At 24.6% G+C, this 15,037-nt stretch overlaps 1 protein-coding gene across 1 annotated transcript; it reads right to left on the bottom strand.

Annotated features, from left to right (window-relative positions):
• Positions 1 to 3,971: 3,971 nt before the first annotated feature.
• LOC142332269 (uncharacterized) lies at positions 3,972 to 12,242 on the bottom strand. Its single transcript, XM_075378595.1, has 2 exons — positions 12,092 to 12,242; positions 3,972 to 6,260 (listed from the first exon to the last, which is right to left on the bottom strand). Exon 2 carries the CDS (start codon positions 5,945 to 5,947, stop codon positions 5,492 to 5,494), a length of 456 nt encoding a protein of 151 aa, XP_075234710.1. The 5' UTR covers positions 5,948 to 6,260; positions 12,092 to 12,242; the 3' UTR covers positions 3,972 to 5,491.
• Between the last annotated feature and the right edge of the window lie 2,795 nt (positions 12,243 to 15,037).

The raw sequence follows: 15,037 nt of genomic DNA on the forward strand, positions 1-15,037 counted from the left end.
GCAAGTTAAATAGATAAATTGGTGTTGATTATGTACATAAAAAAACAGGGGTAAGGCATAGTACATCTCAATTGAGGTGATAGATAATTTAAAAATTTTGACTACTTTGACTAAGTTTATAAATAATCATACAGATGTCATGATTTAAAAAAAAAACAACTTCATAAATAATGTAAAGAAATATATAAAACAAAATAAAATAAATCACTATATAGATGGTAACATTAATAGTTTACAAGCTGAAAAAAAATATCTTGAATAAAAATAAGAATGAAAAAGTTGAAACTATCTTGGAATATAAAACCAAAATTGAAGAACTGCAAAGTACAGCTGATCATCTTAGTACATTTTTTTGAGATATAGGAACTAATTTGGAAAAAAAACCTGCAAATGGGGAAATAGCCAGGGGGTTTGCTAAATATAATCCAAAAAAATCTTTTTTTTAAACCGACTCTTAAAAAATAATATAAATAATGAATTAAAAAAAAAACAGGTCTATATGAAATACTTGTAATTAAAAAATAAATGAGTTTTATAGTAATTCCATTAGAACAAATATTAAATTTATGCATACAAAAATTAATCTGCCAAATGCATTGAAAACCAGTGGCTAAAATTAATGGGGGTGCTGCTCCAGAAAAAATGAATCAAATAGAATAGCTGGAATCAGGATAATAATCTAATTCTACACTTTATCACATTCAAGAATATGGTACACGGTTTTTAAGCACATTGTACTTAAAAACTATGTATTTGGTTTAACTGAATAAATAAAAAAATGTCAATACAGGTAATATTTTTTAGTATTATCAGATAATTTAATAAAATTTCCACTTAAAAACACTATAGTCGAACGGTGATTAATTTAAATTTCTATGTACACAGAAACAAATAAATGATTAGTTTTACCTAATTACCTACTCTTTCACCCTTCCAGCATGTTTTTGGACAGATTTGGCAATAAAAAAGCCCTTGCTTTCTGCCATGTTTTGATCACTACTGAAAAAATATTAAACCGCTTTCATATTCTTTCCACCGACTAAACTAAGGAACAAGGAACATTCTATACACAAGCAGAGTAAAAAAAAACTACCTTCCACCAGCACGCCACAGTTGGCACTACAGGAGCAACAGTTCCTTCTCTCCCTCACAGCCTCACATGCAACTTCCTATGTGCACATGTGCACAATACCAAACACCATGCATGCTTTTTTGGGGAGAAGGCTACTGACATTAAGCTTAAGGATTATATATGGTACAAATATAAAGAAAGAATTACAGAAAAAGGACTCATATTAAATATTATTGATAATATCAAGTGGAAGTAGGGGGTGCTGCAGTTCCACAGTGCCTATATGCGAGCCACCACTGTTGAAAACATCTATAATTAAACCAGTCCATAAAAATAGAGAAAAATATTTAGCAACTAATTACCAACCAATATCACTGATCATAAACCTGGCTAAGTTCTTGAAAAGGTGATTCATGTCAGAATTTATGAATTTATTAGTAAATGTAATGTTGATTCATGAGGACAATATGATTTTACTATAAACAGAGATGCAAAAAATGCATTAGAATTTATTACAAATTTAATATACAATAAATTGGATAATGGAGAGAGTATAATTGCTACCTTTCTTGGATTTATCCAAGTCATTCAATACAGTCAACCACAAATTACTTTTCAAAATTTTATGACTGGTATAAGAGGAATTTCACTGAAATTTAATTCTTAATGATCTGTAAGATTTATTAGACAATGATTCACTAATATTTTATGCTGATACTAATGTTATTTTAAGCTTTGGAAAAAGTCGGGAAGAAACTAGACAAAAAAGGAATACAAAATTAGATCTTGTTCATACATGAATGGTTAATACAAACCAATTGTCATTAAATCTTACGAAAACAGTTTTTATACCTTTTAGCATAAAAAAAGAATTGGTACTTAATAACATTAATATTGTAATTGAAAACTAAACTAAAATGAGAGTTGAAAGTTATAAATGTTTAGGAACTACACTTAGATTCTAATACGAAATGCAATAGTCACATACAAAATATAAAAAAAAACGAAATATTTACTATTTATATTTTCAATATTATCTAAGTTTATGACAGCTCAATCTCTACTGTTTGTTATGCCTTTTTTATACTATAGATACTTATGGTATTATAGCTTGGAGTGGATTTTACAGTAATGTTATCGATTTACTTCAAAATCAACAAAAAATAGATTATTGAAATTTATTACAAAAAAATCAACAAAGTTTTCATTACCTTTAACCGTAAAAAAATTTTGAACTAGAATCCTTATTATATCATTAAGAGAAATTAAAATCTAAATATGTTCAATCAATTAGCATTACCATAAACAAATCTATTTTACTCCCAAAAATAAATAAAAGTATCTACAACAAATGTAGTGGAATAACTTGAATTAAAATAAACAATAAAATAAACTACCAAATGAATGGAAGCAGTTGAAAAATAAAAAAGAGAGTATAATCAAGACTTAAAAACAGGGTAATAAATCACAATATTTAGCGGATTGCTGCAGGATACAAAAAAATAAAAGATGAATATCTTTAATGATATAAAATTAATAACATAAAATATAAAATGAGTAAAATAAAATATGAATATTTAATTTAGTTATGTAGGTTAGTAATTAAGTAGAAAATAATTTATATTTTTTGTTAAATTTATGTCAAGTCCTATGCACAGGTAATTTAGTTTATTTTAGTCTCTTTAGGATTATTTTTATATGCAGTTTGTAATGTGTAAATATTAGAATAAATAAATATATATAATGGCTTTCTTTTAAACTAGAATCTGTGTAAGCTTGTGTTGTTAGTAAATGATAAGTAATTTTAAAATGTCACCTTCAACAGAACATACCAAAGTAAACAATTGAGTAACTCTTCAATTATGTGTGTCAATGAAGTTTATTTTAAATTATTTATTTTTTTTAGTTTTCTAACTGATAATATGATGGTAAATTATTGGGTTTTTAATTTTTCTTTATGATAGAAAAATTATTATACAAGTAAATCAATTAATTTTTTTAGATATATAACTAGAAGATTAAATTAAGAAATCATAATAAACAATAGAAATTAGAAAATTGTTCTTTTAACCCTATTTTCAAAGAAATTTAACATAATACCATACATAAATTTAGTTCAAAATCTTTGTACATGAATCTCAAATTTTTAATAAAAATGTAGATTTAATGCTTAAGTAAACTGCATATCTGCCATACTACTTTTTGATGGGGTTTATTTGTGGTACTCTATTAATCAACATTTTTTTTTTTCAATTTTTGCTCCTGAAAAAACCATGTCTGGCTTATAATCTGAACAATTTGATATTTATAAATAAATCTTATTTGAAAATTGGATTCTGAAGCTATTCATGTTAATGAAATTAAAGACATGTTACAGGTTCTAATTACATATCCTGGTTCAATGAACTATGTAGCAGATGGATAGATAATGACTAAATACATTTTTATCAGGTATCATGGAGCAATTTGTATTATTAAATAATTTATTCATTAATTATAATATAAAAAATTTGAGATAATTTTTAGTTATTGACCTATTATGGAGTAAAGACATTAGGCAATCCAATAAGAAGTAATGTAAAAAAAGAAACAGTAATAATAGCTGAATTTTAATGACTGTCAACTGATGTCATCATAATGATGTAAACAGATGGCCTTAACAGTCTGTCTTAAAAATGTTTATATGTCAAATAAAATAAAAGTACAAATTTTTATGAAGGATGCACTCATAAATTTTCCAGTACCAGATCGTTTGATTTTGTATTATAGCATATCACAAAAATGTTATGAAAAATGTACATCCATTTTGATGTTTACTTTGAAAAAAAACAAAACTTATCTACTTCTTGTCAAATGTTTAACTTTTTTTTTTCATGAATTAGATTTTTACTGACTTAAATCTAATCTGACTTAAAATGACTAGCCATTTATCTACATATATCCAAAAGCAAGGACCGTTTTTGTGCATCTGATTTTTATAATAGGTTATATTTTTTACGTTAAAATACACAAAACATAAGCCAGAATTTTAAGTTAACACAAATTTTATGTGAAAGGACAATTTTTTAGTTCTCCCAATAAGCAGTACCAAAACTGTATTCCAGCATTAGTGCACCCGTAATTTTTATTGATTTTCATTATTACATAATGACAGTTTATATTATTTAACATAAGATGGAATCAATATTTTTTTACTGCTACTATGAATTCAAATTTTGCAATAAGAAACTCTTGATATGAAACTGAATGAAACTGGAAACTTCTGTTTGATAATGCAGCAATATTAAAAAAAAAAAAAAATTTTCAGTATTTACATCTTAATTGTATTAAAAAAAAATGGCAAAAAATTATTCTGGAACATTCTTTACAAAAAATAAAAGCCTTGTATTTAATATAATATCAATAATTTTGATTTACTAGAATTCGATGCAATACATAAGTGTAATTTATGCAAGCAATATAAAAAGCTGGAAATTTTTTGTATAAAAAATTATCAATTATATAAATTACAATAAATTAACAAGTACAGTACAGTTGGTCCAAAATTTACGATCTTTTTGTATAACAATGTGGAAATATAAAGCCCAAAAACAATAAAACTAAAAGATTTTAAAAAACTAAATTAAGATTATTATCTTAATTTATAATTTGTGTGATATACCTTATCATGGTTTTATACTCATGACTAAATATTGTTTTTCTACTAAAATTTATCACAGAAACTGGACTGCAGCTTATAAGAAATATCATGCAATAAGTTATGCTATACCTAAATATATTTTATGACTCTGACAGTTGATAGTACTTTGTTAATAAAAAATATTTACAAAAAAAAAGAATTTATGAAGTTTTATACAATTATTTTATAAACAATTCTGTAATGCAAGATATACTGTATAACATAAACTTAGGTTAGAAAACGAATATATACCTTATAATATTGGAATATATACATGCTATCTTAAGTAAATCTGTGCACAAATTTTGTATCATTAGTATCGCAATCATTGTTATTATAAGTAAATTACGAATACATTTTTAATAATTAATTAAATTTTAAAATTAAGTTAAAGAGATTTATTAATAAAAGTTAAAATAAATAGGTTATAATATTCTTTCTCATGTAATTAAAACGGATGAAGATTATTTTTAATTTAATGACAATAAAAGTTACTACGGTTTAATAAAATACACAAGACAAATTTTATAACTGTAAGCAAAAATAATGATATTATTTGTTAATTTATGGAACATCATTGCCTGCTGACTGTTCTAAGGTATGCAAATTAAAAATTATGCTTTCAAATGTCAAAGTCATAGTAAAAAAAATCTTACCTGTAATAAGTCAGGAATTCCACCCGATATAAGATGTTATTTTTATAAAACAAGGACCTTCTGTACTTAATTTTTAGATACTATTTAAACATCTTCAACCGGTTTAATTTTTACAGGAACCGGTGAATAATTTTTACAATTATCAGAATTTTCTGGTGGTAAATTTGATGTAATATCTTCTTTAGTATGTGCGATAATATTATCATAAGTATAATTAACTGTACACATATTAGATAAAGGACATGCAGACCAAAAACAACAAATAACAACAATTATTGCAAGTATTACACATGTTGTGATGACAGTAATACCAACTATCATAACCGATCTATTATCGGTCGATTCAGTAATCTCAGGGCAACATTGTACATTAGGATCGTCCCAACAACATCTTGTATAATGTTGTGGATATGTTGTACCGGGACAAAACCACCAAGTACCATTACCATCACATTCTCTACCTTTTAATGAACATTCTGTAACTGCAATTAAATAAAAAAATAAAAAAGATGTTTTAAATAAAATTAACAATTTGTTCATGCTTATACACTAATTAAATACCAAAACACATTAACGATATTTTTTAATAATAATGCAGTTATTTTCATACCAAAATGAACGTCAAATATATTTGTAACAAATTACAGAATAACCATTCAAAAAACTAGATTATATAAAATGTAACTTCTTTTATTAATGAAGAAAAGATCAGTTATTATTATTAGTATTTTTTTTTTATTCGTCTTCCATTCATTATACAAATTCCATTATAATCTTTAATATATTGTTATTTATTTTTCATTACTTATTTCCTTTTAAAAAATTGTACATAATCAGATTAAATTCTTTAAACCTGTAAAAAAAATCAATAGTTAATTAAAAACTCTGTAAAATTTTCATCATCATTCATAATTAATAAATAATTTAATAAACTGCATCTTAAACCCACCAGGTTAGGCTAGTGGTTAACTCATCACAAAATCAGATGATTTTCAAAGGCAAGAGTTCTAAGGTTCAAGTCGTTGTAAAGGCAGTTGTTTTTTACATGGATTTGAATTCTAGACTGTAGATACTGATGCTCTTTTGTGGTTTGGTTTCAATTAACCGTCTCAGGAGTGGTTCCGTCCTATAAGTTTAACGGTACATTTATGCTTACATTGCTCTACATCTGCAGCCAATTACAATAATTTTATTGGAATAAATTAAAAATTGTTTTACTTCAATGCTTTTTTATTTTTAAGATTACTATTGAGTACTTTTGAAGATATTTTTTTTTCAGAATGCAATATTTGTTACAATAGATTAATTAAAAGCATAATTATTAATATAGATAGATATTTGCTGTCTAATTACTGAAATAAAATAAATTATTCTGCTGATAATCTATTGACAGATAATGAAACTATTGTTTAGATAAAACATTAAAATGTATACTTTTAATATAAATTTATCAATCTAAATAAAATGTATTATTCCCTAAACAAGCATAAAATTTTAATATATTTGTATTTTACTTGTTTCATCACGAGTAGGGATATTCATCAGGAAAAGACAATACTTTTGTACATGAGGCTAGAGCTAAAAATATAAAAAAATCATATAAACCCAGGTATAATCCTCTGTTATTGAGTTACAGCTGATGAAAGATTCACTCTGATTTTTTACTTATAGTAATAATATACTATTAAATTCTTTTTTAACATTAATTATAATAAAAATTAGTATTTTTATTTATTTAACCTAAAATGATTAAAAAAATGGTTCCTACAACAGTGTCTTTAAAAAGTAAAAATCATAATACGTAAAAGTTATGGCATTTTAACTACAGTGTAAAATAACATCCTTATTAAATTGCTAATTAATAAATAAAACTTAATAATTAATCTTTTTAGAGAATTTAATTTCTATTAAACCAAAAAATGGAAGAAATTTTTCAATTCTAAGTAATATTTAAACCAAATTATCAATATTCAAACAAGTAACAATTTAATTGATCTATCTTAAGACATGATTGAAAATAAAACAAATGAAATTTCATTGGCTTCTAATGAATGTTACAAAATTCTACCATTAAAATCTATGTTATTAATTTAATGCAAATTAACTGCAGAGAAAAAAGAAAGGTGAAATCTTTCGGCAGCCATAACTAAAAAAAAAAAAAAAAAAAAAAAATAACACTTCTAGATCTATGTTACATGACTTTTACTTATATTTAGCTTTAAATAACTTCTCAGTGCACTTTCCTGGTCATCAAACAAGCCTGTGTATGTTAAAATATATTTAACTATGGTACAAGAATAATAATCTCATTATCCATCAGCAGATTTTAATTACAGCAAAATAATTCATTTCACTTCAGTGACTGATATACTATAAATATATCTTTTTAATTTTTAAACTGTTTTTAATTTTAATAACATATTAAAAAAAAAACTATCCTGAAGAAACATGGAGCTCAATTACACAACATCAAATTAGCTCAATGTAGATTATAAACAAATAAAAAAAGCAGTAACTGAAAAAAAATGTTAAAATAATCTTTACAAAATTATCATTCATAATTAATTATTTTCACAAATATCAAATGTATTGACGAATAAAGTCTAAATTTGACAGAAAATAAATAATTTTCTTAGTTCATGAAGCTGAAAAATAACTTTTATAGATCACCACAGAAACAGATCATACACATGACCGATCATGTCATCACACATGACATGAATTATCATATCGATTGGATTTTATACAAAGCACAAAAATTAAAACTCAATATATACAAACAATTTTAAATTTAATATAATTTGAAATTGTATATCATTGTAGTTATTGTATATTGTACATTATATATTACAATATATTTGGCAAAAATATGTTTAATGAACAAATACAAAATACAAGTAATTAAATATTTTTAACCTTTACTTATCAGGCATTTATGTTTACAGATAAAAAAGTATATATTCCTTAAAGATAAACACAAGAAGAGTTGAAATAATTTGTAATTCCTTCATAATTTGAAATCTTTTATTAGTTATAAAAATTACCACTTTTTATGGTAAAAATAAATGTTAATTGCCTTTGAGCAATTAGTAGTACTAATTTATCAAACTGAAATTATTTAACAACCCTGGGTATATACTGGACACGCAATTACAAGTATTATGGCCGTGACTGTTCTTCATTCAATATTTGGAAACTCACTGTAATTGAATTATACAACAAAATATACCATACTATTCTTAAGTTTGCACCAATTAAAAAAAAAAAAAAAAAAAAAAAAAAAAATACAGACTAATAACTAATTAACCTTAATTTGAAAAAGTTGCAGTTAATAAATTTAAACAATTTTTTTTTTTCAGAAGTCTAAGGAAATATTGTAATTAATTTTACTGACTTACTTGTAAAGTTATCATATTACAGTTTACGTATTTTATGATGATAGATTAATTTTTTGTAGCATGTAAAATAAATGTTACGTTTAACCAGAATTTGAACCCACAATCATTTAATAAAAAAAATTAATTAAAAAACAACTACTTAATCACTGAAAATAAATCTGAAAAGTAAGAAATTATTATCAATAATAAAAATCAGACTTATTGCTTTTTGTAATAGTTGTATAACACTTCTATAATAATTGTATATGATCCCTTTCTTAGAGATCACTTCTTCATCAGATATTATAGAAAACCTTTTGTTAAAATATTAAAATAGAAAAGAAGTTGTTTCATCTTCTAGGTCAGGTAGTTAAATGTCAATTAAATGAATAATGAAAAATTATTGATAATTTTATTTATACTGCTAATTTTACTATTAATTTAAATAATTCCTTATCTTTAAAATTTATATACTGCTATTATTATTAGATAATTTTATATTAAATAAATTTTACTATTAGTTTAAATAATCCTTATCTTCAAAATTTATATATTGTTATTATTATTAGATAATATTATACAAAATAAATATAATCATTTCTGTAAACCATTCATTATCTTCAAAATTTAATTGTTCACTTGTAATATTATTTCTTTGTATTATGTCAAATTTTTCAAGAGATTGTGTTTTAAGTTTATTGCTATTTATTTCTAATATTTCAGTGTCTTGTAAATTAATGAATTTACGCTTATTATTTTTTATCATCTAGATAATTACATTTTTGTTAACCTTACTTTAAAAGCTTGTAAATGTTCATTGAATATTTTTTTAAAAAATGTTCTACTGGTCACGCCTATATAAAATTTGTTACAATTTTACTACCATAATTCATCTTATTACACCTGATTTATTATAAATATCTTTACTTTTCCATCTAGAGCTGTAGTTGTAGAAGGGAAAGTATTGTAATCGGTTCAATTTGGGCATATTCGGTTTTCACCGGATCTTGACATTTCGATACTTAAGGAACCCAATCAACCAGATGGAAATTTTCCAGATGTTCGTATGTACATGTGTGTTTGGTATTGCCCTTTAAACCACCTTATATCTCTAGAACTACTTTCTTTTTTTTCCTGTTTAGCCTCCGGTAACTACCGTTTAGATAATTCTTCAGAGGATGAATGAGGGTGAGGGTGATATGTATGAGTGTAAATGAAGTGTAGTCTTGTACATTCTCAGTTCGATCATTCCTGAGATGTGTGGTTAATTGAAACCCAACCACCAAAGAACACCGGTATTCAAATCAGTGTAAAAATAACTGGCTTTACTAGGACTTGAACGCTGGAACTCTCGACTTCCAAATCAGCTGATTTGGGAAGACGCGTTAACCACTAGACCAACCCGGTGGGTTTCTAGAACTACTGGACCGATTTTGGCCAAACTTGGTTAGATTACTTATATATACGGGGCATTGATGCCATTAAAGATTCAACTTAAAAGGTAAAGGGGGTGAGACTGTAGGTGACTCTCACTATCTGGAGATTTCACCTAATTAAGGTCTCATTTTTCTTAGGCATCTTTGTTAACAATTAAAATATAATATTTGCAAAAAACATTTTTTGCAAAATTACACCTCCACCCCAAAAAATGCTCCAAACTAGCGGCTAAGCAGCTATACTGCATCAATAGAACCCCCTGTCACCACAAGGAGCAGTAGTGTAGCACTGATGTGCTAAAGCCGTGCAACAAGTCCTACTGTGTTGTCAGTTTTTTATAATTATACTGTTATTATCAATGAGTTTTAAATATTTTATTATTGTTTTTGAAAGCTATTTAATAGAAATGAGAAAGATGTTTTTTTTAAAAAAATTAAATGTATTACTACATGTTATAGGTAGAAAATTTTTATTATTATTTGAAAGAGCAGAATATCTTTTATTGTTAAATTTATGTATTAATTTGTTTATTAAACTATTAATAGTTCTTATATTATATCCATTACTGATAGATTTCAACTTAATTTGTTTCTTAATATTGTACTATCATTTTATGATGCCAAATATAGCAATTTTTTGATGGAATGGATGTATAGATATGTAATAACTACATATACATGAAAGTATAACTGTTATAGGTAATATTGGTGTTTTTAGAATTTCTAACTTTAAATTATAATTATTTTTTTCTATATTTATGTCAAAGAAATTTGAAATGTTATTTTGTTCAATTTCTACTATAATAGTTACATCTTGATGATAATCATTGAGTTTATGAAGTATTATGTTATGTTTTATATTTATTTATTACAAATGACCCAAACATCTCTACTAATATGATCCATAATTTTGTTATAAATATATTTAATGCTACATAAAGTAGCATATTTTGTAAAAATATTTCCATTAAAATGCTACTTAAAGGAGAACCCTTTGGTAAACAATTTTCTTGAATGCAAAATTCATTATTAAATATGCAATAACTGTGATTTACAGTGAATTCTAATAATAACATTATTTGATCTATTATGGAATTATTTATTTAATTATACGTAATATTTATATCATAAGAAACCAAAATGTCATTTTTATCTAACTTTACTTCTTTTAGTTTTTTAATAGCTTCATTAATATTTTTAATACTGTAAATATAATTAAGTTTTATTCTTTTTTTGAAATTTGATAAAAAAATAGAAATTTTGTAGAAAGGTGTATTAATATATTTTATAAGTGATCTAAAATGATAATTTTCTTATGAATTTTTATCAGACCGGAAAATTAAGGTGGTGAAGGATTATTGCTAATATATATATTTTTATTAATCTAATACAATTATTATTTAATTGAGTTTGTTTGTTGGATTATTATTTAGTTTTTTAATTGTTGTTTTTTATAATCGAGAAGAATTTTTCATTATATTGATCTTTATAAATAAGAATTGGAACATTAACTGTAAAATAATAATACCGATATTGGCTAACATCAAAAAAAAAAATCCTAGAATTCTATTTGAATATTTCATTTTACGAATTATTTTTCAGTCCAAATACTTAATTAAAATTCAAAATGCTAAACAAGATAACCTTATAAAGAAATCTTCATCCCACACATTTAGTATCCGTATGTTACATAGAAAAAAAAATGAGGACTGATGTTAGTCAGTAATATGCATGCTAATCAATATCCACACACGTAACAGGTGAATCAGTCAAATTAACAATTATTAATTTACGAGAAAAATGTTAATAAATGACCAGAGTAACTTCCTTTAAAAAACAATATAACACTTATACAATTTAAAATTACTTACAATTCTTTGGTAGTTAAAATTCTTTGGTTAAATTATATTATTTTAGAATTTGATATTTAACCCACTAAAATATAATTACATCGTCCGTTTTTAAGTAAACAAACACGTTAAATACTGCACGAATTAGATCAGTCATTCATTAAAGCACTGGTTCATTTAATTATTAGATACTTTACGATCACAAACTACGATTATCCTGACATCTAACGGTAGTTACTATAACAAACATCTTTCTAATTAGTTTAATAAAATTCTCATAGATAGCATTTGATTATGTATAATACGTTAATCATAGTGCAATTTAAAACCAGTTCGTTGTATTTTAATGGTTTAACCTAAATCTTCTTCGTTATAAGATAGTTACAATTACGTAATGGTAAATAATGGATAATACATATTAAAGACAAGTATTTAAAAACATTAACAGTATAATAAATTACTTAAATTTGATTTCAGGATAATATACTTAAAATAATTTGAAAATTATGCCAAATACTATTTTTTCGAATTTGCAGCAGTTTTTAGTGAGACTTCGGAACTTTGGGTAAATAATCGTAATTTCATTATATAAAATTAAAAATTTGTTACAGAAGGTCCACATTTAATTTTTTTATAAGTATGTTGAAAACGTCTCGCTATTTATTTACCTTAGAGAAAAAGATATTTATATCTTTTACTATGCAGAATTTGTTCCATGTAACTTATAAAAAAGTATTTCCAGTATTAATTTTCCATTTTCTTTGACTGCCTAGATTTTTCTATTTTACATGTAAGAGTTAATTTAATATACTAAAATAACACACTAATTTTATGTATTCAATTTTAATGATGTTATTGTCAGCATGACATGAACAAAGCAATCTTAAGTGATGTTGAACAGTGATGACTTGTCAGGAAAAAAATTATTATAAATACTGTAACACATAAGAAATACTTATAAATTAACAACTTCTGATAATAATTAATAATTTACTTATCACTGATATTATTGACAAACCAACCTTACATAATACAAAACAGAATGTAGAGGTTTCTTCTTTCTATAACAGAACCTACAAAAACATGTTTCACTTTGAAGTGGATGTCTTAGAAAGTTTCTTTTGTCTTGTGCTCTTCCTAATATTTATAAAATGATCTTACTGAAAATTTCATATCAGTCACATTTAACTTCTTTAAGATGATACAACTGTGTCTAAAAAGATAATTAATTACATGACAAGATTAGAAAATTATGAATTAGCAGAAACTAACCTTAATTATTGGTAAAACCATAATAATGTGCTTCATAGGTAGACATACTATTGCTTATTTAATGGATATTATTTATATTTATGATATGAATGCTATTGTAACTTTTTGAATTTTTTGTTAGATAACAAATTTTTATAGGATGAGTAAATTGATTTTATTCATAAGATCAAATCTTATTGTTTTGATTTGAAAAATTATTATAAATTAATTGCTGTATTTGGCATCATTATTAAACATTTATTATCTACACACACACACACACACACACACACACACACACACATATATATATATATGTATATATTTATGCATAAAATATAATATTACATCTTCGGGCTACTTGAAAAAGTTACCAGTTTTCAGAGTAAAATAAGCTTGCAAAATATTACATATTTTCCTGACTATTATTAATAAAAATAAAAAGGATTAGAGAAAATTCTAAAAATTCTTGTAAATAAATTCAATTTTTTTGTAAAGCTTAACAAATTTTCTCTAAATTTAACACTTCTTCAATAAAGGCTAAAATGAGAAAAAAATTTCAAAAAAACATTTTGCATTTTAGGACCGGCCTCTATCATTTAAAAAATTGTACATATTTCTTGATAGATCTATAAATGAAGTATAAACTTTTGAAAAAATATTTAAATCGAAGGGAGATAGAGTGAAAGAACAAAAAACATATATTTCAATATTAAGAGATTAGGGGTTGATTTATTGAAAAAAAATTTCTTTTGATTATTTATATATGTATTGTAGGTAATAAATTTATTAAAATTTCCTCTAAAATGCCTTTGAAGAAAATCAAAATTGATTTTTTTGTGATATCCTCCGTCCCCTTAACAAATTTTAAAAAAAATATTATGATCAGTGCTCCATACATCGAAATATTTGAGTCAAATTTGGAGAAAATCGATTTGGTCAATCCTGAGATATAAGACCAAAAACAGTACAATACACATACATTTATATGTATGCAGATATATACATATGAATGTATTTTTTGTCTAGATGAATTAGTAGGACACTAAAATTTAAAAAAAAGTGATACCACATTTTTCCCAGATACTCAAGTTTTTCCTTTTTATAAAATTAATATTTTTTTAATTCTTCATCATCCTCTTAACTGGATGTATGGTCACCTCATAATATCCTGAGTGTGCGACAATAAACTATCTATTTTCAAGTAATGATAAAAACCTGTCAGAAATGTTGCACAATTTCTAATCTGCCACTGATTGTTTTTGTACTTAAAATTTCTTACTATATGTTTATATAAAAGAGTACTATTCCAAAATGATTTTGATCGGCTACTGGAAATAAACTATTACATTATGGACTGTCCACATTAGCCACTATGAGGAATCTATGATTTTGTTATATACCTATCTTTTCTATTTTGTACAGTGCTCATAATGTTGGGGTTAATGAAATATTAATTCTATTCTTCCAACTGTAAGGTCTGACAATTTTTTTTCGAGTAGAACACACACTATTACCAAAATCAAACAAACATTTTAATCCAGAAAAATGCAAACAGGTTCAATTAAAAAAAATGCTACATTGTTTTGGACCACAATAAAACAATATAGACCACAATAGAACTTTTCTGAAAGAATTCATAAAAAGCAGAACCATATTAATATCAGATGTATATTATGAAATCCTGAAGAAGCTTTAAAAATGAAACTAACAAAT

The sequence above is a fragment of the Lycorma delicatula genome, chromosome 11 (genome assembly GCF_047948215.1).
Source record: "Lycorma delicatula isolate Av1 chromosome 11, ASM4794821v1, whole genome shotgun sequence".
In the NCBI taxonomy this organism is placed as follows: domain Eukaryota; kingdom Metazoa; phylum Arthropoda; class Insecta; order Hemiptera; family Fulgoridae; genus Lycorma; species Lycorma delicatula.

Coding starts and splice junctions, on each gene's coding strand:
- LOC142332269 (XM_075378595.1), bottom strand. CDS start 5,947: ATGAACAAATTGTTAATTTTATTTAAAACATCTTTTTTATTTTTTTAT.